This window comes from Papilio xuthus, unplaced genomic scaffold, assembly GCF_000836235.2.
Source record: "Papilio xuthus unplaced genomic scaffold, Pxut_1.1 DF825928.1, whole genome shotgun sequence".
Lineage (NCBI taxonomy): Eukaryota > Metazoa > Arthropoda > Insecta > Lepidoptera > Papilionidae > Papilio > Papilio xuthus.
This window is the reverse complement of record NW_013532721.1, coordinates 7,486,963-7,509,809: the sequence shown is the minus strand read 5'-3', so window position 1 is coordinate 7,509,809 and position 22,847 is coordinate 7,486,963. Positions and strand designations below refer to the sequence as shown.

At 32.8% G+C, this 22,847-nt stretch overlaps 1 protein-coding gene across 2 annotated transcripts; it reads right to left on the bottom strand.

Moving 5' to 3' along the window:
• Positions 1–745: 745 nt before the first annotated feature.
• On the bottom strand, positions 746–22,847 carry spz5 (spatzle 5 Toll-1 receptor). Of its 2 annotated transcripts, XM_013322232.1 has the most exons (8): positions 22,660–22,847; positions 19,314–19,391; positions 3,170–3,312; positions 2,712–2,935; positions 2,172–2,484; positions 1,743–1,910; positions 1,341–1,517; positions 746–1,130 (listed from the first exon to the last, which is right to left on the bottom strand). In XM_013322232.1, exons 2-8 carry the CDS (start codon positions 19,359–19,361, stop codon positions 959–961), a joined length of 1,245 nt encoding a protein of 414 aa, XP_013177686.1. In that variant the 5' UTR covers positions 19,362–19,391; positions 22,660–22,847; the 3' UTR covers positions 746–958. The 2 variants fall into 2 exon arrangements, with proteins under 2 accessions (XP_013177686.1, XP_013177687.1); XM_013322233.1 differs by lacking the exons at positions 19,314–19,391; positions 22,660–22,847 and adding an exon at positions 8,565–8,825.

The window sequence follows — 22,847 nt, the reverse complement described above, 5'->3', positions numbered from 1 at the left end:
AAGTAGTTGACGGGTTCATTATTCTTAGTTATTTTAGAATTTGATTTATTTAAAATACATTATAATATTAACTCTTACTCGCATTTCAAATACACAATTTATGTATACATAAGAATACAAAAATATGTTTTTATGTGATCTGTTGGAGATATACCAATTATTTATATAATTTCTTCTTATGTTAATAATTTAAAGTACACAATAGATTTTTTCCGATATTTGTTTCTAAAAAAATTTTTTTTTTATCGGCATTTCCTTTGAAATGTATTAAAGTAAAACTTCTTTTACAGTATACGTCATTTATTTCTATTTTTACACAGCGTAATAATTTACATTAATATATTTTAAAACTATTAATAAACCCGAGTTTTATTATTGCTCTATCTACTATTTTCTAAGTACACACAGCTCTGATTTTGATTTAAATACGTTACAAATGTATTCATAGTAATTATTTGTGAAAGAAAAAGAGTATTAAGTATAAAATTTAATTATCTAATTTTACTTTTGAATTGTGATTAATATGATTTGGAACAAAAAATGTATGTAAAAATATGTAAATCAAAAATTTACAATTTTTTTTACTTTTAAAACACATTTAAACATCTTAAATTTGGATTCAAGTAAAAAAAAATGTAAATCCTTTGATTTAGGTAATACTTTTTTAAATTTTAATACATTAAATAATACTCAGTAAGTAGGAGGAAATGCTTCACGTAATTCTCTATAACATTAAGGCAAAACTTGTTTAATTAATATTAATTTAATCTAAACATAATAATATGTCATGTGAAATAAAAATTGTTTCAATAACAACTTCAAATAAAAAAACCTTGAAACAACTGTTTCGAAATTTATTGCTTAAGGCGCCATCTATTATTAAGTAGCGAAAAATAAAACAAAAAATTAAATACTTCACAACGACTACATCACAATTTGTTAAACACACTATGAAGCTTCAATTATTGTTGACTATCGTGCACTGACAGCAACTGGGTATCCAAAACAAATCCGTGTAGAGTGTCTGGCCGCTTGTTTCCAGTGCAACTAAACGCTTCTGAATGTATTTTTGTTCACAGCGAGAACTATATCCCAAAGGTATTGTGCACAAACCATTACATTCAGTGGACCTGAAACAACAATTAAACGGAATAAAAAATATGTTTTCATATGAAAATGGTTATGGTTGTATTCGCTATTCGACAATAGATGTCGCTTACCAATTACTTTTTAACAAAAAACATATATTGTATAACAGATGGCGCTGCTTCCTTTTACCACTCCAAAAGTAACTTGAAATAACTGTGTTTAATTACTATAAAATTTTAAATAAAACTTACGCGCAAATTTCAGCGCGCACTAGTTGTGTCATATTGTCAGCCATGTTGACGACGTATCGCCAGTTGCCCTTGTTGTTGAGCGCCGCTCGGGGAGTGATGAATTGCGTCCTAACTCGACACAACTCTTGTGTATTGTCCTGCGCTTGTCGGCGCGGTCTTTCAGCAGAGCTGTCCTCACTGTAAGATGTCAAATATGATACTAAATTAATAAAATTAATCATACCTAATGCAACCAACGCCACTGGCCACCATCTGAGAGGTACAGAACATTGTAGTGGCTCGTAGTTGTTCAAAATGGATAAAAAAATCATGAAACGAAACATCAATATAACTTTTCGTTAGAATTATACCACATGAAATTAAATAAGCAATGTAAATAACTTGATGAACCAAATAATATACTTAGCCAATCCCAGAGCTATTCTGAGTGCCTCGGCGCCGGTCAGCTTCTTCTTGGAGGCCGCCTGCACCAGCTCAGCATTTCGGCGCCGGCGCACTGTGGTCGTGTGCGACGGAAACGATATAGAGCGTTGGATTGTCACGCCATCAGACCGAGAAGGTGTCATATACCTGGAAGAACAAATGCCACAAATTAAAAAAGCTGTGTGATATCCAAGTTGTATAGCACTTAACGATAAATGTCGCTAAATCGATCAAAGGCGTGTTTAAGTTTTTGTAATTTTTTTTTAAATAAATATACAGATTTATGCTAAATTCAAAATATATTTTCATTTGTGTATAACAAGCTCTTAACTGAGCGTGATAGTATTCTAGTTAACCGTTTAAAATACCATTTATTAATGAAAATTCCAGTACAAAAATCAGACTTACTTCCACCATTCTGTAGGATTGTATCGTGTGACGCTATCAGAGTCTGGCTGTCGGAACCATTCGACGTCGTATCCTGGGTACAAGTTAGGCTCGTTCAAGAAACCGTGGTTGTAACCTGGAGAGTGTGGAATCAAAGTATGATGCCTCAAGCCCTTCTTGGTGTAGTCGTACTGGCGATTACGGTTCCAGTAGTTGCCACCGGCTAAGTAATCGTTGGAGCCGAACTTCGTGTTGTTGGGCGGCAGATACACGTTGTATGGAGATGGGTCGACAGGTGATGGCGGTTGTAGCGGAGTCTTGTCGGAAAAGGCATCTGTAAATTAAAAGTATATTGCGTTTTTAAGAATATATAACTTACTATTAACAATTGATAATTGATGAATTCTTTATCACACTTGTACTTGAGGCTTTAAGACACATACACAGTCGTGTCTCTTAGAATATAGAATGAGTCACTTTGAAGCCTCAATAGCCTAATAATTAAAGGTACAGTTTGTTAGTAATTTAACAAACACTGTTAATTAGAAAAAAAACATTTACCAGGGGTGTATCGCCCATGATACTTATGCACGTCCTTGTGGTGATGTGTGGTCGTCAGAGGATCGTGCACAAGCGAGATCTGGTCGACGTGCGGTAGAGAGTTGGGCCCGTAGCTGTACGGGTAGTTGCCCTTCTTCTTGGCGTCGAACTCGTCTCGGCTCTCATCCGTCAGGAGCGTCCGGATGTCGTACTGTCCTGCTTCTATCAATTTGTGGATGACGTGTCTGAAAGAGATAGTTAGATTCTAATAAAAACACTTAATTGTTTGTATTTGGACCAAGTCTTTCATCCTCGCAGTCTATCTATAAATAATGTTCACTTTCCAATTGCAATAAAACATTTTGAGACATTCTAGGCAATACTATAAAATTAAATCTAATGTGACGAAGGCCGTCCCTATCGAATTGACTGGGTCGTACATTGGTAGGTTAATCCATAGTATATTACGGCATACTCACTCCGGGTATGGCTCCGGGTGCAGGCAGTATGTGAGGCCGGGCTGCGCGCAGGGCGGGCTGCGGCCGGGTGGCGCGGGCTCGAACCCGCATTGCTGGCCGTACGGGCAGCTGTACCCGTCGCCGCCACTCACCAACCACACTAACTATAAAACGTCACATAATTAATTTTATTATACATTTAGTATGATAAAGTTACATCAAGAGACTGCTTAAGTTCCTATTATTAGTTTAGTACATGATTGATATCATAGTGATGTTTTAAAGTTTGTTTTTATGTATGTATGTATGTATAAAAATTCATTTGTGACTGTCTAGAGCCTAAACGAATGAATCGATTTGATTTGATTTGATTGATTTTTATAGACTTTAAAAAAAATCAGCGACCGTTACTACTGCGAAAACCGAAATAAAAACTAAAATAGGCTGACTATCCATAAAGATTTCAGTTAAGACACACAAAAGAGTTTTTATTCTCTTTTCAAATTAAATTTAAAATTCGAATAAGGACTTAAATAGTCACTTACAAATCATACCAGGAATAAAATAAAATAAAAACTAGAGATTCGATAATAATAATACGCTGAGTCATCCAGACAAAGCAACATATTTGGCACCACCCGTGTCATTAGCTTACGCAGTCCGCTCTGGTCTCGCCTACATACAAGCCGACACCTTTCTCAATAGACGCGACTCAAATACAATAGAATCGACCGTATAATCGATCTATACGTGAAATAAATTGAGTCACAGTAAGGGTACGGTTATATACCAAGCGATTAGCGGATGATTCTGCTAAGCGATTTTCCAAAACAAGTTTCGTAAAATATCAAAGTGAAATACTTTTATAACTTATATTTTTGCTTTAAATTTTTTTTTGTCTTTTATAATTCTGACTGGCAACTTATAAAAAGCACTGTTATTAACGTAATTTTTGTCACATGACATACCATTTTCAGATATGACTACTTATTATGAACTACGTGTAATTTGGAAATGGAATATGCACAATTTTTTTTAAATACTTCCTCGTCCGGCGACAGTGTGACCCCACACCGGAAGCCTTGCATTCAAGTTCATTCTCCGCGTAGCCTGCGGCCTCCGGCTGACTTTTAAAGTACTATTGTCAATGTCAATTGCAGTTACCGAATGTCATAAAACAAAACATCAAATAACAAAGCAACAAGATGTACAAACTTAAAATTGAATGTTCGAAATTTTAATGTACTTTGTTTATTTTTGTTTTTACTAACCTAAATAAATAAATTGTGCAACAATAAGTATAAATATGGATACTTTATTAAAATGTGTCGAACAGTAGCCTCAATTCTATTTCCCAAACATTTCAATTTCGTTTTTTTTATCAATTTAATAATTATTATTAAAACTATTTATTATTAAACCTCTGTACGCTTATTAAATAATTAGTTGTCACACGCGTTTCCGTCCGCATGTAAGTAAAAAAAATTAAAGTAGTAGCCTATGTCCTTCCAGACTATGTTTTACATCTATGCCACATTTCAGCGAGATCCAAGCAACCGTTTTGGATGTACCTTCTTACAAATATCCAACTATCCGTGCATACAAATATATAATATTTATTCGCATTGATAATATTGGTAAGTTGGAATACATTCAAAGATAAAATAAAAGAGACATATATTAGGAAAGATCTTTAAATAAAGATACGAAAGAATAGGAACTTATGCAACTATCGAATACAGTGACATCGTAGTCTCCTACATTATTCAAGGCACAAGGATAGTAGTGTTCGTTGACCTTTTCTATTAGATTTGTCAGTTCCTTGCAAACCGTGCGGGAAACCGTGGGAAGTGTCGGCGATATGCGGACAGCGTCAGATTAGTCGGTAAGCCGCTTTCGTTTGTGTGAACTGCATGCCTGATGTGGTGACACCTTTATTACTATCTTTCGACGCTTCCTCGACCAGAATTGAAGATCTACATACGAATGAATCAAATAATATGGAGTATATTACAATGGAAAATAAACCATTTATTAAGCCTAAGACCGAAAAATATTGATGTATTTTATAGTAATAAAATGACGTCACATACGTCTTTTGACTCATGGGTCTACAACCGAATACTTCTAATAAAATACATTGTCATTTGTCTTCCCCTCATTCTCATTATGCTGGTGTTTAGTGACCCTACGGTTAGATCATACATATATATCATCAGCTCACTATACGTCTCCACTGAAAGGCTCGGAGCCTACCCTATATTACGGGTGACTAGGCCATAGTCAACCACGCTGGCCCAGTGCGGGTTGGTTGACTTCACACATATCTTTGAATTCCTTCTCAGATATGTGCAGGTTGCATCACGATGTGTTCCCTTCGCCGTAAGAACGTCGGATAAATGTACATATGTTATAATCGAAAAACACATTGGTACATGGCGGGATTCGAACCCAGGACCTACAGATTACAAGTCAAGTACTTAAACCCCTGAGCCACCGAGGCTCTTGACAAGATCATACATAAGTGTATCAGAAAAAATCAGGGCAAAAATTGCTAATAAACTTTAGCACATAATAGGTATAAATAAGCTCTGTAACCAATGCAGATAAGAATATTATATTAGGCAAACTTGACGAATTACATTGCAATAAAAAAGTGATTTACTATTTCTTACCACATATGTTATTAATGATAGTATAATTATATATTGTGTCAAGAACGAGAGAACGTAACTTTAGTTATAATAATTATGAGTATTCATTAAGTTTTATTTCTGTTAATTAAGACAGTATTGAATAAGGAAATGTACGTAACATTTTGCTAGGTATGCCGCAAGGATTTATTATTTATATATAACCATTATATATCTAGTCGCTCTATTATTTAGTAAAGCGTCGGTGCCTCAGGGGTCAAGCACTTGACTTGTAATCTGCAGGTCCTGGGTTCGAATCCCACCATGTACCAATGTGTTTTCCGATTTGCGATTTACATATTTACATTTATCCGGCGTTCTTACAGTAAAGGAAAACATCGTGATGCAACCTGCACATATCTGAGAAGAAAAATCAAAGATATTTGTGAAGTCAACCAACACGCACTTGGCCAGCGAGGTTGACTATGGCCTAATCACCCTTAACTTAGAGTAGGCTCCGAGCCCCTTGACGTATAGTGACCTGATGATGATGATGATATCTAGTCTAGTGGTTAATTTTGCTATCATACCTCTTTTGTTGTTTTTTTATTCATAATTATTTTTTACCAAAAACATAATACAAGATTGGAGCTTTGTATAATGATGCTTTGAACGTTATTTAAGATATTTAATTAATTACCGCGGGTTTCTAAGTCGAAAATCTCACAACATATCGTTATTCCTGTAATTATCTTTTATAAAACAGAGAAAACAATATGTTTTAAGCGGAGATTTTGGTCTCAGAAACCCTATTGATGATTCTTTAGTTTTAAAGTGAAACTTTACCCATATGTTTAATCAAATGTCTATGACGAACTTTTTGTCAATAAACTGATCTAAAAACGGCTAAACACTGACGTATATACGTGAGTTTTAGTCGTTTTTATGTCAGTTTAATTTCTCACGATAGTTTGAATAATTTTTGTTAAAAGTTAAAATACCTAAGATTGAAAACAATATCCATTTAAATGTTAAAATATTTAGTACAAACTTTTGTATTACAATCGAAGTTAAACAATGATGTTGTATAACAAGTATGTAAATACTAGACATGTGATAGTAGACCTATCTGTTACGATACACTCCCAAGAATATTATAATTATGCAAAAACTAAACCGGAACTATAAGGTGTTACGCTCCTCTGTGAACCGCATTGTGATGTTACGGAGACTTGCAACTTGAGACTGAATATTACAATACGGTGACTAATGCTTATTGAGGTAAAGTTTGACGCACAAATTAGTTCACATAGATTGTCTTTTTTGCTCAACTGGTAGTAGGGTAATATGTTACGCTGGTAAATCCTTAAACTAAGTTAACTAACAATTATGTACGTGTATTGTGACTTGTGACTTCCTTCAGGCCACTGCTGAATTTGGCGGGTGATGCATTATTCTATTCGTAATATTTCAGGCTTGTTGTTTAATTTTTTTCTATTTAAGACATTATTAATTAGAATCCTTTGGCGCGAATGGCGCGCTTTCATTAAAAAGTCAAGTGTCACAATCATTAGTGAGGGGACATAAACGTGGACATTTTAGTAAGGCTAGTGTTGTGCCTTTGCACCGGCTCAGTGTCGGATTTTCTTCTAATCTTGAATTTTGCATGTAAACTTACATGAAAAGGGACTGTAGAGTTGTTAGAATCAGTGCATAATACTTTTAGTATATAACGCATTAAGAAAGTGACCATAAAAAAAACATAAACACGATCGTAAACACATTTACAAGCGAAACCAGAAGATAACGACGGATGCTCTCATGAATGTTGAGCGACGAGACGCGGCCACGTGTTGTGAAATATAGTAAACAAAACACATTTCAAAACATTGTTTTAGTTGAAGCAAATTGTGGAGTAAACATTTGTGTTCTTTCCACAATGCTGAGTGCCTATAAAAAGTACAACAATAAAATGAAACAAGAAAGAATCTCCAATAGCTTATTGGTTAAGAAAGAACTGCCGATCACGCGGTCGTGGGTTCGATTCCATTGAACTTGATTTATCTGTTCTATATGAGCTTAGAGCTTAGTTGAAATGGTTACAATTAATATTAATAAACGGCAAAAAGCCAACTAATATTTTAAGTAAAACATATATGTAATTCGCTAACTTCTAAAATCAGGGATATTTTAAATACTGTTAACAATTATGTAATTACTAACTGTCGCCCGCGACTTTGTCTGCGTAGAATTAAAAAATATCATAATTAGATTATGTGTTTTTCCAGACTATATTCTATATGTATGCCAAATTTCATCGAGGTCCGTTCAGCCGTTCGGAGATACCTTCAAACAAATGTCCACCCTCCATCCAACCAAACATTCGCATTTATAATATTAGCAAGAAGTAAGATTATTAAATTGTTGACGTAGATTAGTTATTACTATAACTAATTAATACAAGATACCGAGAAGTTAGAAGTGGGCGTATTGTTTATTAAAAACTGTAACGATTGCGGTGTTACTTCAAATAATTTTTATACAATTTATAATTATTTTTTTCTCAGAAATGGTAAAGATACGATTTATCATTGACGTATCTCTTGATACTATTATATGCAATTAAAAAAGATAACAATTCTTCTATGTTTAAGTTATGCTTAAGTTATTGATTTATGTTAGAACCAAAGTAAAAATTGTTCATACGTATTTCTTTTTCCTCAAAGCATATAAATAAATACATAAAAATAAAATAACATTGCTTAAGATCTAAATATACTCACACCTATAATTTCAAGCATTAATATCCAGAAACTATGCAGTTTCATTTTTTAAAATTAAGGCACACTTCACGAATTAAAACAGAGATTTTTTTTATTATGTTTTCTTTCTAATTGACGAATTATGAAAAATATCACTGCATCCTACTATTTCAATATCCACGTCTGTATTTGTCGAAGACGAAATAACCTTCTATTCCCGGTGTCGATATGAGAATAATTATTAGATCATTTTAGTAACTAACGAATAATTAATTCTAGATCTGCACTGAAATAGGCGCGAGCCACGCCTTCACAATTAGATTCGTGACCGGACCGCGGCCGAACGAAAGCAACTGGCCAAGGATTGTGTACAGAAGTGCCTAAGTCACTTCCGACTTAGCGACACAAAATGCTAATTCACGAACCCTTCATTTAACCTTGCTAATCAAGCACGCGCGATTGTCGCAAATGATTTAATATCATTGTCTTGTCAATCGACTTCATTTGTTTTTATTAATTATTCTTAATGTTTTGTTTTATGTTACTAAGCTATTTTTTGTTACCCAAATATACATAACATTTTTTTGCATAACTGTATATGTATAGTTCTTAATAATACGTTATGTTGTGCAACAATGAAATCAAAAAACAAATTATGACGACTTTATTCTAACCAATTAGAAGTTGTAATTTAAACCTTTTATTGTAAGTTTATTACACACTCGATTACAATTATCAAGTTGGATTCGAACCCACAGATAACACGGACCGTGTTGCAATGACAAACACTGAACACACGCAGATCACAGTTTAACGTATTCAATAACGATAGGCTATGCTTTATTTTACAAATTATATAAAATATTGCTACTTCCAGGAAATAAATATATCTGTCACTTATCCTTACGAATAACTCAAGTTACTGACACATGGAATGTGCTCTATATTTATATTATTATTGTCAAGTTTTATGTCTTGATGTACAGGAAGAAAAATGTATCACCGCGTGCAAAAGTGTTAATTTTATAATTTGCAAAATACGACAACCTTTTGTAAGTGCGTTGTGTAAAATGATTAAAGAAAGTATTTAAAATAAAAAAGCTACTTCTATTAATAACTCAATTTATAATACAAATATTTTTTTTATTTTTAAAACTCTAGAAGAACTATCGTTTTTATTCTTTCTCATACTAAATAATAATAATAATAATCGTTTATGTAGGCAACAAAAGTATGATTCAATTACAAAGTAGTAGTATGCCTTGTTCCTAATCTAGGTTCTAGACCCGTATTATAAGAGTCAGGACACTTTCGTCTTAGTCAAATATGTTCTACTATCTGATACGATGAAGGAAAACATCGTGATGCAACCTGCACTGAAATTTAAAGAAATGTGTGAAGTCTACCAACCCGCAACAGGCCAGCGTGGTGGACTATGATCACCCCCAACTCAGAGTAGGCTCCGAGCAACGCAGTGGGGACGTTTAGTAGGATGATGATAATGATGTGAAACTGTGATGTTCTACATATGTGATTGTAATGGCGAAAATTTCTAAAGTATGCGGGGCTTTAAGGAAAACTATATTGTTATAATAATAAGTACAGACAAGTGTTACTCAAATAGAGGGGCCAACGATTACACGCCTATTGCATTACACATCCGACTTACGTTAGGTTAGGCAAGCAGTTTTGTGCGCGACTAACCAGCCTCGCTCCACTTGCATATCGTTTGGGGACAAAGACTTGGCCGCGAATGTTAATTTCTACGCAGTATCCTTTCTGTTCCGTGCTTATTCATGCACTTGCTCGACTTCTAATTCAATTACTAATGTGTGAAATTAATCATAATAATCTGTTTAATTGTGTTATATCTAAAAACTTAAAACATATTAGTGTAATCATTGTCATATTAATATGAGAAGCGACAACTTTGTTCCTCTTTTAAAATAAATACGCGAACGAATGCTTTACACAGCTAACGAAGTTAACGTAGAGTTGAAGTGTTAAAGACAATTTAATCAGAAGCAGATCTTTGATTATACATTGTACTCAATATTGGTCCATGGAAGACCACTAGTTAGTTTAATTTAGTTAATATAACTATGAGATTCCATAGAAACTCTAGTTTAACAAAACATCTGATCTTTGGCATCTTCGTAGAGAATGTGAAGATGACAACATGTTTTCATACATGTATTTCAGCAGTGGAAACTGGTAATTAGACACGGTCACGACACAAGTTCAACACACTTGTCTCTCGTAAGATTTACATAACGCTTACAATTCAATGTTATAAAAAGTTTTGATAATTTCGTTTTTTGATTGCCTTATCTAGATTAAGCGTATCCGGGACTACACTAAAAGTAGTTTTCAAGTGTTTATATATTGTGTAATTGAAATTAATTGCAAAGAATTGAGAATATAAATATTGCTGTTAAAAAATTAATAGTAAATATTATAAAATTAAACAAAATTATAGTTAACGGAGAAAATATAGAAGTCCAGATAGATTAGTTTTTAGTATGGAACATTACCGTTGGCTCGTCTTCTCAGTAGTCGATCGTTGGCCGTAACGTTAAATAGTACGAAGCTGTTTTACGTATGAAATGGTTACATTATAACATCTGTGTGGGGCCCTATGTTTAAAATTACTTAAAATAAATAAATAAATTAATGCAATTAAAAACTGAAAAGTGATTGGCTTAAAATACTCATGTGCAACTTTCAGTCAGTACTCTATTTGTGCTTTTACAAAGAGCTGTAACGACTAAATAAATCGTCGAACGAAGGTCGTTACCGTGTCGTGCGGTCTAATTACGATTAGTATTGTCATTAAATCGTGTCAAGATTTATATCTAATTATGCAATTTATATAATGAGCTTGTTATATCCTATAACGATTATATGTCTGTTATATTAGATAGTTATTTAGAATGTGCACGAAATCCTTGTTAGTGCGGTGCATAAATTAGCATAGGCTTTGCCGTTTACTTTTAATTAGTTCAATGTTAACTATTCCATTGTCATTAGATACGGTATTACAATTTACTAGCTGCTTACTAACTACAATGCAAAATTAAATTATCTTACTAATATTATAACTGCGAAAGTTTAGATCGATGGATGGAGGTTTGTTAGAAGATATCTCCAAAACAGCTCAATGGATCTCGATAAAATTTGGCATAGATGGAGAACATAGTCAGGAAGAACAAATCGGTTATTAATAAATTTTCTTTTTATTTCCGTGCTGACGGAGTCTCAGGCGACAGCTAGTCTTTCTAATATAGATGCGAATGTTTGAATGGATGGATGTTTGAACGTATCAGAACGGCTGCATTGATCTTGCTGATTGGCATAGATAACATAGCCTGAAAGTCACATGAGCTACTAATTAAGTTTTTTTTAATCCGTAATAAATGTTAAAATAAATCACCATAATGATACAGAGTAAACAAACCAGCATAAATCTTCAATTACTTTAATAATTTCTAATATATCTGGCTGTGTTTAAAGTCTACACGACAGATTATAAAACAAATCGTACCTAAAATGTTATACGTAGATTTATGTCATAGCCTGCGTGTAAACGCCCGGCATATCAGTTGAATTATGTCCAAGGTTTCATTCAGCAAAAAACCTATTAAGGAAGTGAAATATTTTTAAAGACGCAAAAAAATCTTTGTTACAATTTAATTAACTAAACGGTCATAATTCTAAATTCGTTCTGGTAGCCGGAACAGGGTATCAGACTATGCTATTATATAATAATCTGAATAACTGAGACTATTTAATCACATAGTAACTGGTCTGCGGTTTAATGCCTTTTTACATTATGTCAGTACAGTAGGACAGTAGCGTTAAAAATAGCGCTGGTATACAACTGGCAACGCAAACACTAACTTATAACAGTCCATGCCAAGCCAGCACTACTGTTTCACTGTACTGGCATAATTGTAACCCAACATAAACGAAATGCTACTATCCTCAAAAATTTACAATTAAGAATAATTCATATCTTAGTCCTTAAATATTAAGGACGAATATAATCATATACTAAACTTGGTGTACAGTCAGGGCCCTTCGCAGTGTTACTAAACAGAAACCTGAACACTTCCTTGTAACTAGATAAACGTGCCCTTTCTTTAAAAATAGCCAATTAGGTAGCAGTAGAGTACCAGTGTACGACCTTTTTTTCAAACAGACACATTTAAAAACTTTTATTAATAATTTCCGCGTATATCGCTTTCAAGGTGGATAACCGCTAGGTTTCCCGATAGTACACAAAAATGCTTACAACTGTAATCGTGGGTTTCCTCCGAAACATATGTAGAAAATATTACCATCTCCATCTTTGTCTATGAATCTCCATCTTTGTCTTTGTCTATGAGAGATCACAATATATGTATATTTAGTCATTTTACTCATTTCTTGAATATTTATCAAATATACTTGAGGAATAGCAAAATCGGAATTCTTGTTAGCGTTTCTCTAAATTCCGCGGCTTACATAAATATCATCTAAGGCTGTCGTACGCCCGTGAACTTGTCGACACGCGCTTTCTTTTTCATTTGACATATTAACGAGATGATATCTGCTTTTTTTTGAATCATCAAGTTTTGTAAATTAATAATACAAAATACCATGTTTGTAGTTTGTCTATAATTATACTATACATTTATCATTAAATTAGATAGAATAAAAGTTATTTATGCATTAGAATTATTTTTCTTATAATATTATTTCACAATACTAGAAAAAATACTAAACGCTTATGACTTAAACTAAGGAATTTATAGTTTGCTTTATAACTTAAAAAATTGTTAACTATATAACGATAAATAGGTCGTTCAATTTATTCTTTATTTACTATAATTAACTTTAAATAAGAGCACATTAACAAACAAATACTTATGTGCATAATGGAGTAAGATTTAGTGATAAAACTGTCTATGCAATTTAAGAACAAGGTATGTAATTACACACCACTAGATGTCGCCCGCGACTCCGTCCGCGTGGAATTAAAAATACACTTAATAAGGAGTCTATGAATTCTTCCAGACTATGTTCTACATCTATGCCAAATTTCAGCGAGATCCGTTCAGCTGCTCCGAAGATACATTCAAACTAACATCCCTCCATCAAAACATTCGCATTTATAATATTAGTAAGAAGTAAGATTATGCATTCGCCACGGGTAGATTCGGAACAGAACTATCTCTTGGCTTATCTGGAATGTTCCTTGGTGAAATTTGGTGAAATCTGTATTTTTCATTAAAATTAGAAAGACTTTTAATTAAGTGGCATCGCTTTGTAACGTCCGCTTGCCGATTAATCATTCCGTCTTATGCTTAGGAATTTATTTGAATTTTATAAGTCGGCTGTATATTTTAGTACAGTAGTGTTGGATTCAATTTATCGACACATACGACTCTTTAAGGTACAGTAAGCTTTAGAATTAAATAAGTACCTACCGTGATTTGTCAAGTATCGAAATATTATTGCCTCATTGGCAGTTGAGTACTGAGTGCTAATGAACGTTAAACGATGAAATAAAATTAGCAACAAAAAATAATATTAGTCTCTGGATAGCAAAAGAAGAGTATGACATGTAAAAGTATCGACAGAGGTGAATACGATCTTTTCAAATGGATGTATCAACTCTGGCTGTCCTGCACCAAGGTTTGACCGCTTATCTAATATTATAAATGGGAATGTTTGGTTGGATGGATGTTTGTTTTAGGTATCTCCTGAACGACTCGACGACTCTTGCTGAAATTTGGCATTGATATAGAACACAGTCTGTAAGAACACATAAATATTAATAAGTAATTACTAAAAAATCGCTAACTTAAATATAAAAAAAAACTTAATTAAGTTTTTTTTTATTTCTGAGAGGTCGGAGTCGCGGGCGTCAGCTAGTTTATTTATATTGTATTATAATATTAATTATCGTTTTAACTTTAATTATATTATCGATATATTATGTCCCAACCTTACAACGGTTAAGGAAATTGATTGAATGTTGTATATCTTCAGCTTCGAATGAAAGCTAGTCTCATAATTTTACGGTTATAATAAAACAGATGTGCTGGTGAATTACGTGATAACATTTATAATAATATTGTGTTGTTGTGTACTCTAGAAGGCATGGTGGTACGAATATCTGTAATTGTATAATATTATAATTATTTATATTATATGAAACTAGCTATCGCCGGCAACTCTGATTAAAAAATAGATAGTAGTCGATTCTCAGACCTACTGAATATGCATATAAAATTTCTCATATGAATCGGTCAAGCCTTTTCGGAGGAGTATGGTAACTAACATTCTGACACGATAATTTTATATATAAGATAACCTTAAGTTATATTAAATGGATATAAACTTTATTTTATTATGTATTAAATTTTCGCGAAAAAAAAAAACATTTAATTGGCTGTTTATGTCTTTTAAGATTAAGTTTGCTTTCATATGATTTATTTGACTTACAATTAGATGTGAAGGTATTAATATAATCTTTTTATAAAAGCCATCACGGTCAAATATTTATTATGTTACTCAAATAGCCGGTAGCCGAGTTTCACTTGTTCATTAGACATCTTCATTAGACGTTAACTCGACTTAAGCAATCGGTCCGCACTCGACATTACGAATGTACTTTCACACTTGTTTCAAGGACGATCAATTGCTTCAAGTACACAAGTGAAAAAGGTTATTTGCTCAATAAAATCATCATTGAACGTCGTCATTACACTTGTTAAATCTGATGAAACTGTCATTATATTGAACACGATGACAATTTCGTCAATTTTTAACTGCGGTTAGATAATAGCGACTTCAAAAATAATTTTAGGTTATCAAATTAAGACTTTCGTACATAATTTAAATTTACTAACCATACACCTAAAGTTTATGTTAAGTTTTCAAATGAAAAAAAAACTGGTGGATACTCCTTTTTAAATAATCAACTTTTATGTTTTTTTTTATGTTAGTTTAATCTCCAGAACGTCTCAACGAACATAGTCTAGAAGAAAACATAGGCTACTAACTAAGATTTTTTTAATTCCACGCGGACGGAGTCGCAGGCAACAGCTAGTCTAATCTAATGAATGGATAAACATTGTATTAAACGGCTTAACATTTATAATTAAATTAAATTAGGCTATGAGAATGTTATCAACACTTTAAAGTTAACCTTTCAAGTAACAAGTAAGAGGCATTTGTACAGCACTCAGCACGCGATGTGACGTCCATCATTGCTAAGTTGACTACACCAGTTAACTTTGATAATTCGTAACTTAAATGAATAAGCGAATGTAAAACATTCCAAGTTAGACTTAATAAAGTTTAATATCTGTATCGGGAATCTTTAGAGACATTTTTTCTCTTTCTTCTATTGTAAGAAATTATATAATCGAAGTGTCGTACTACTATAAGTAATTTTATATAGGAAAGACAACTTAAGGCGATTTTCTGCTGCAGATTTTTGTTAATTTACTAATAATTCTTGATAATGGTTACATTATAAGCGTGAATCTTGTGACCCACAATAAATAGATCAATAATCTGTACCCTTATTAGGCTATTGACTCTTGGCACTAAATGATAGATACATATACTTAAGTTGTTCAGAATAGTAAAATGATTAATTCGAGATGAGTTTACGTAGTTTGCAACTGTTTGACAGCGACATACTGTGAGAATGTATTGATTTTAGCGAGTACTGTTATAAACAAACATGCTAGTATTATGTCGCGACCTCTATATCGAAAGGTCGGTGGTGACTTCTTAGAACGTATTCATATCATTAGCATTTTCAGTTACGCGTAGTATTTTATTTTATTATCAAGAAAAACTTTCAGTTACATGTTTACGTAAACTATTCAACACTATTATCCTATTGTAATAAAGAGAAATAAGTGATCTTATTATGTTAATATTAATCGATATTTAGTTGTTTGGACTGTCTGTTTTTACTCTAGTCTATGGGGCCTTCTTAATTTTGTATGATTACACACTAAAAGATTGTTTAATCCATTCTGAATACAGCAATAAGTTACTTAATAATCTGATAGAGAATTAGAAAGATATGTCTAAGTATGTACGTATCACACAATATACAAGGCCTGTTATTGTGATTTATAGAGGACAGATAACAAAATATACATATGTATATCTCATGACCACACTAATGTTTTCTCGGCGTGATTAATCATTTGTAATTTATTTATAATATTTATCTATATTCATTGCATTTAGAATGGCCGTGAGTTCTCGCCTTTCCAGGAATCTTAACCAACATCGCCTAGACAGAATATGTTTATGTTAATTTGTCGAAATGTAATATCTTAATTTTATTGGAATAAAATTATTTCCAAACTAACGTTCGCCCGCAACTCTATCCGCGCGTTATAAAACATGATTAAAAGCCTATGTGTTCTTCCAGACTATGTTCTATATGTTGTTAGGAAGAAAACCGACACTGTGGCGGTATACTGGCACAACACTAGCCTTACTAAAATGTCGACGTTTATGTCCCATCACTAATCATTCTGACCCTTGACTTTGTAATGAAAGCGTGCCATTCGCGCCAAAGGATTCTGACTAATAATGTCTAAAAATATGTTCTGGAGATACCTTCAAACAAATAACCATCCATTCATCCATCTAAACATTTGCATTTATAATGTAAGAAACTTGTAAAGGCATGTATGCAAGTTATATTTGACCTTGGATTTTAAGTCGAAGTTGTTGTATTTCGGTTGCTAGGCAACCATTCCAATCTTTAGTCAATCCTCCATGTCCGCGTTATCTGCCTTGTTAGGTGTAAACTAGGACAGTCTTAAATCATTTCCAAATGCCATACATCCGCCAACATAAAACTTTTATTCATTGCGCAAACGTGACTTATGCCCGAAATATGTAAATCAGTGGAGCGAAAATTATGAGCCAATTGTTAATTAATATTTAAATAAATTAGTATTATTGATAATGCTAAATTAAATTGCGATAAATATTTTAAAATTTAAACATTCATTTATTTAATTTATTTGAAATAATTTTTATTCACATTGTTCATTGTTATTCTCCAGCAACATTCATAATTGACTCTTAAAAGATTTTGTAACTAAAACATAGATTTTCATTTTGTTTAACGACAATCAGACAAACATACACGTATTGCCAACTTAAGACGAGTTAACTAATTAATACGACTTTCCAACTACGAATAGATGTTAGGAAAGAAAGGAAAAATTTTATGCAACTTATAATTTGCATTTTTTAGTCTGTCAATCACAGACATGACAATCGCACCGTAATGTTTTCTCTTTTAAAAAATCTTGTGCATTCTGATGCCAATGATTTAAAAGAAGGCTTTTTTATCTCAGTTAGTGTACAGTCAGCTGCGCAAATATGTAAAAATTTATAAAATTTCAGAAAGTCGTATACGCCTTCGATTTGAAAAATACGCATGCACAATTTCGCCATTAGCAAATATTATAGTTGAAAGTATAAGGATGGGTAAGTGCTTACATATATTTGAAACCGAAGACGTATACAAGTTTCTGAAGTTTTATAAATGTCTCCGTATTTATGCAGCTGACTGTACAAAAAGTTTTTTACACAATATTTGCATAAAGTTTAAATGCTTTTAGGTATAGAAATTGAACAAGAACTGTTATGATAACATAGGAAGTAATATTATACTTTAAACAATAATTTAAAAACATCTATGTACTTTGTATATAGAAAATGAATACTAGACTAATCTATGATATTTATAGATATGTGATAGTAGCTATATATTTTATAACATAGTCTTTGTCATTGGCAGTAAAGTATTTTAAAGAATTTTAAAATATTTACAGAACGTGAAGTGGAAGCTATTCCGCGTTTCGTCTGATGAGTGTGCGTCCCGGAGACCTAATTTAGTCCTCTTTCCCTTCCCACCCTCTTTATTATAAGAAAAGGGTGGGAAGTGGAAGTGGACTTTCCGGATGAGAGGATGCATGGAAAGGGAAAACATTTTCATTCTGTGCATCCTCTCCTCCGTCGATGAAACGCCGCTCGCTCGTTTGCCACCTTCTGATATAAAAAAAAATTCAGACTTTTAAATTAATAATCAATTGTATGCGCCTTACTTCGCTTCATTTATTTGTACAAACTTTTCAACTGGCTTTACCTATATGTAACTACATATTTAGTTCGCAGAATTTGTTATCATAACCGAATTACGCTCCAAATTTGAACAGTGAAGGATAAAGTGTGGGAAGACGTTAGTTACATCATGATGGCTGCACCGGCGTTCGATTTTTAAACGCTGTAATTGTTTAACTATATACCTTGGTTATGACTGGGTTATTTATGGAAAAAGTATTAAATAAACAATTAATACCGTGAGAATTAACTGCCGATTGAAACATGTTTATATTTCAATTTTACCAAAGAGAATAAGAGTGACAAAAATATGTCTTTGTACAAGTCTCAGCACTCGAAACTTACGGATAATGGAGGTGAGGATATGTTAAGAATTATGGAAACGTGACCGATGTTGGTGTGCTCCACTTTGACCCGCGCGTGTCAAGTGCGCGCTTGCGCCGTAATGCCTTGCGTAATTGGTGAAACACGATGTCTAAGACACCACGCTACTACACAGAGTAACCAACATACAGACAACTCATTTAACTAGCTTAGACAAAAATATGTTTATCTATTAATTTTCTTTAACTATTTAATTAATCTATATGGCCAAAAAGTTATACTTACCAATAATGTCCACAAAAGTAGTTTAGATTGTTCCATAGCCCGTGGCATTTTGTCGTAGAACTTATTAAAAATTTCGATCTGAAACAAGAAAAAATTAACATAAGTAAGAAAATAAAATGTACTAAGCACACTCTAAATTGAAGAAGTGATATTAGTTGTATTATAATATCTGCAGAAGCTTTATCATCCATTCCATCATCATCATCATCATCATCTATTGCTTTTATAAAGACGACTTAAGCAAAGGTAATTAAGAATATATGAGAATAAAAAACTTTTATTTGAATTATTCATTCTAGTTGTTTTAGTTTGTTGTGTAATACATTGAGGATGTTCTTTAAGTAACCTAAATAAAACCCACACCGACGTTGTGCAGTTCGCGGTAACAATGACAGAGAAATCCCCGGTGTCATGGCCGATCACGATCGGATGTCTACAGCACACCCAGACCAAATTGAGGCACTTATCCTCGGCTATTCCTAACATTAGAATAGTGTATTTTGCAAACAAATGACTGTTACACTCCAAATGTATACGTTGCTTTCTACTATAAGTATTATCATTACTATTACAGACTAGCTGACGACCACGACTCCGTTCACGCGTAATTAAAAAACAGCTTAATGAGTAGCCTATATGGTCTTACAGGCTATGTTCTACATGTGTGCACAATTTCATCAAGATACGTTAAGCAGTTCCGGAGATACCTTTAAACATCCATACATATAAACATTTTATCGCGCTCTATCACTTGGATTGTAACTTTATCTAAAAAAGAACGAGTGGTAGTTTTGTGTTAGATCCTATCAGTAATATTTGGATATAAGACTTTAATTAAAATAAATTCAATGAAACACAACAATAAAATTCTAAAAAACTTCAACAACAACACCACCGACGCTTTGGTATCAACATCGTCGACGACGCCGGCGCAACCCGCGCCCCCCGCCCCCTCAAGACGCGCCCTAAGAGCGCAGGCGCGCAGTGAGCGACGGGCCGCGTCCGCGAAATAATACCAGTGCCACTCATCCTGATGAAGGGCCCCCGATGGGCTCGAAACTAGTCGGTGCCGCCACCGGACGTATATACGTGAGTGTTTAGCCGTGTTTATATATCAGTTTAATAAAATTCTACTTCAAAGCATCAAAAGTTATGTAACATATTTTAAATATTAGGCTGGAAAGTTTTTGGTATAAATTGTATTACAAAATAAAAACAATAGGTAGTAAAGTAATCAACAAATAGTTACCAAGTCAATTTGCACAGAATACAATACGTATGTTTCTCACGATGAGAATTCAACAGTATAAGTAAATCAAGTTAATAATTAACAAAGGATTTTGGTTAAGAACTCAGATATTTCTGTTAGTTGTCAATAAAAACAAAATTTTAATAAAAAAACTATCAGCAAACATAATATGTACACCTTATATGTTTATACATACTATAATATATCATCGTCATCACCTCATTATACGTCCTCACTAAGGGACTCGCAGCCTACCCTAAGTTAGGGGTGACTGGGTCATAGTCAACCACGCTGGCTCAGTGGTTGGTTGGTTGACGCGTACTATACTACTACTACTACTACTATGTTATATTGTAGATATAATAAAAATACCTATGGATAAAATACCTTTTTTATACATTAGAGTAATTAAAAAAGGTTGAACAATTAATAATATATCCTAAAATATGACAAATTTAACTTTCTACATATTCAATTTTACGAATAAGATAAAAGGTTATGCCCTTGCTAAATTAAATAGATCACAAGGAAATGTCATAAGATCAAAAGTCGATCGAAAGGTGCTGATCGTGGTTCATTACTTAGCCGCAGGACACTGTTGTATTAACAAGATTACGAAACAATTTCTACGGCTCTTATATCGACAAGAGTAATTTCTAAAGGAATTAATGTATATTGTATGAGAACTAGATTCAAGAATAATAACTATTTAAGAATAATAATTGATACACGACTATGTATTATATAAATAAAGAGAATAATGTCTAGACATATATTTTATTTATTTAATTTTCTTTTGCTTAAAGTTAGTTGTAGTAGTGCATGAAATTGGAATCACTTGACCTTTTGTATGAAATTTTATTAGCAGTAAGTATTAGTTACGACTATAATCTTCAATAAAATTTCACACGATATATAATAATCACCAATAAAACATACAAAAAAATCTCCGATATGTTGCAAGTTTGTTTAAATATGTACCTAATCTTACTTAAGTTATATTACAACTCAGTCTTAATAAAACTAAAAATAAAATAAAAAGCCGAGTTCTAATAAAAAACTTATAACCTTAAAAAGACAAAAAATATAAAAAAAATATATCTTACTTCTTATTAATGTTTCTAATATTATAAATGCGAATGGATTTTTGTTAGCAGGTAACTGCAATACGGCTGTAGGAATCTAGTAATTTGGCACGAATAGATAGAGTGGAAAAGCACATAGGCCAATTGCTATGTTTTTTATTTCCGCGCGGATGAAGTCACAGGCAACAGTTAGTAATTTTAAAACAATATCAATGAAGCATGTCTATGTACTTTGAAATAAGTCTATTCAGTTTCCTCATACAAAAGACTTCAACGTGTATAACAATTTTTCTCGCCCAAAATTAATTGTTGCGGCAATATTTAAAGCTATATTAATGGAATTATTTCTATTTATTTAATAAAATTAATTGTTTAATGAATTTACTGGTTTTATACCAAAAATGCTGCTTAATTACCGTGTAGTTTTAAGGCCTTCTAGATTAATTACGAAATGGCTTATTATAATTAATAATCTTAACTCATATCTTATAAAAACGGATGTACCGGTTTAAGTATTATATTAAATTAAACATCCTTTTGTTCTTAATATAATATACAGAGTATAGTTAAACAAAAGTCTTATTACATTGAATTATTTAAAAAATCGACCGTGGAATTTATGTCCAAAGTTTGACTCACTCAGATTTTTATTGTAATTTGTTATCATGTTTACGACGCTTAGGTAAAAAGAACACTAATCTTTTTTTTTTACTTTTGCAAATACAAATTTAAGAGCTCTTGTTGACATTTTTATATTGTTTATTGTCTGGAGAAGCCACTTTTTAAAACGTTTAAGTTGTAAGCAATAACAATACTCGAAAGGAGTGAAATAAGTTACATTTTTTTTAAGTTGAAACCGAAACTTAGTTGGAAATATCAATTAAATACATATTACAGTATCACAATTTCAAATAAAGATAATTAATATTTTTTTTCATGCACGCCAAAAAAATTATGACAAAATTTAATAAACTACCAATTAAAATCTAGACGACCAAAAAAATCAACCTACCGTCTCGTTCCACACACAGCACTAATTCACGTTATACAAAATAATATGATTTATCGATCGTAAATGTCTAAAACGGATCTCACTAGATCGAATTTTTCGACGGCGAATTTCGGTACATGCATGTCTGCGTGGTATACGCACGCGGTCGCTCACTGCGCGCCGCGGGCGGGACTGCCGCTGCCGGCCCA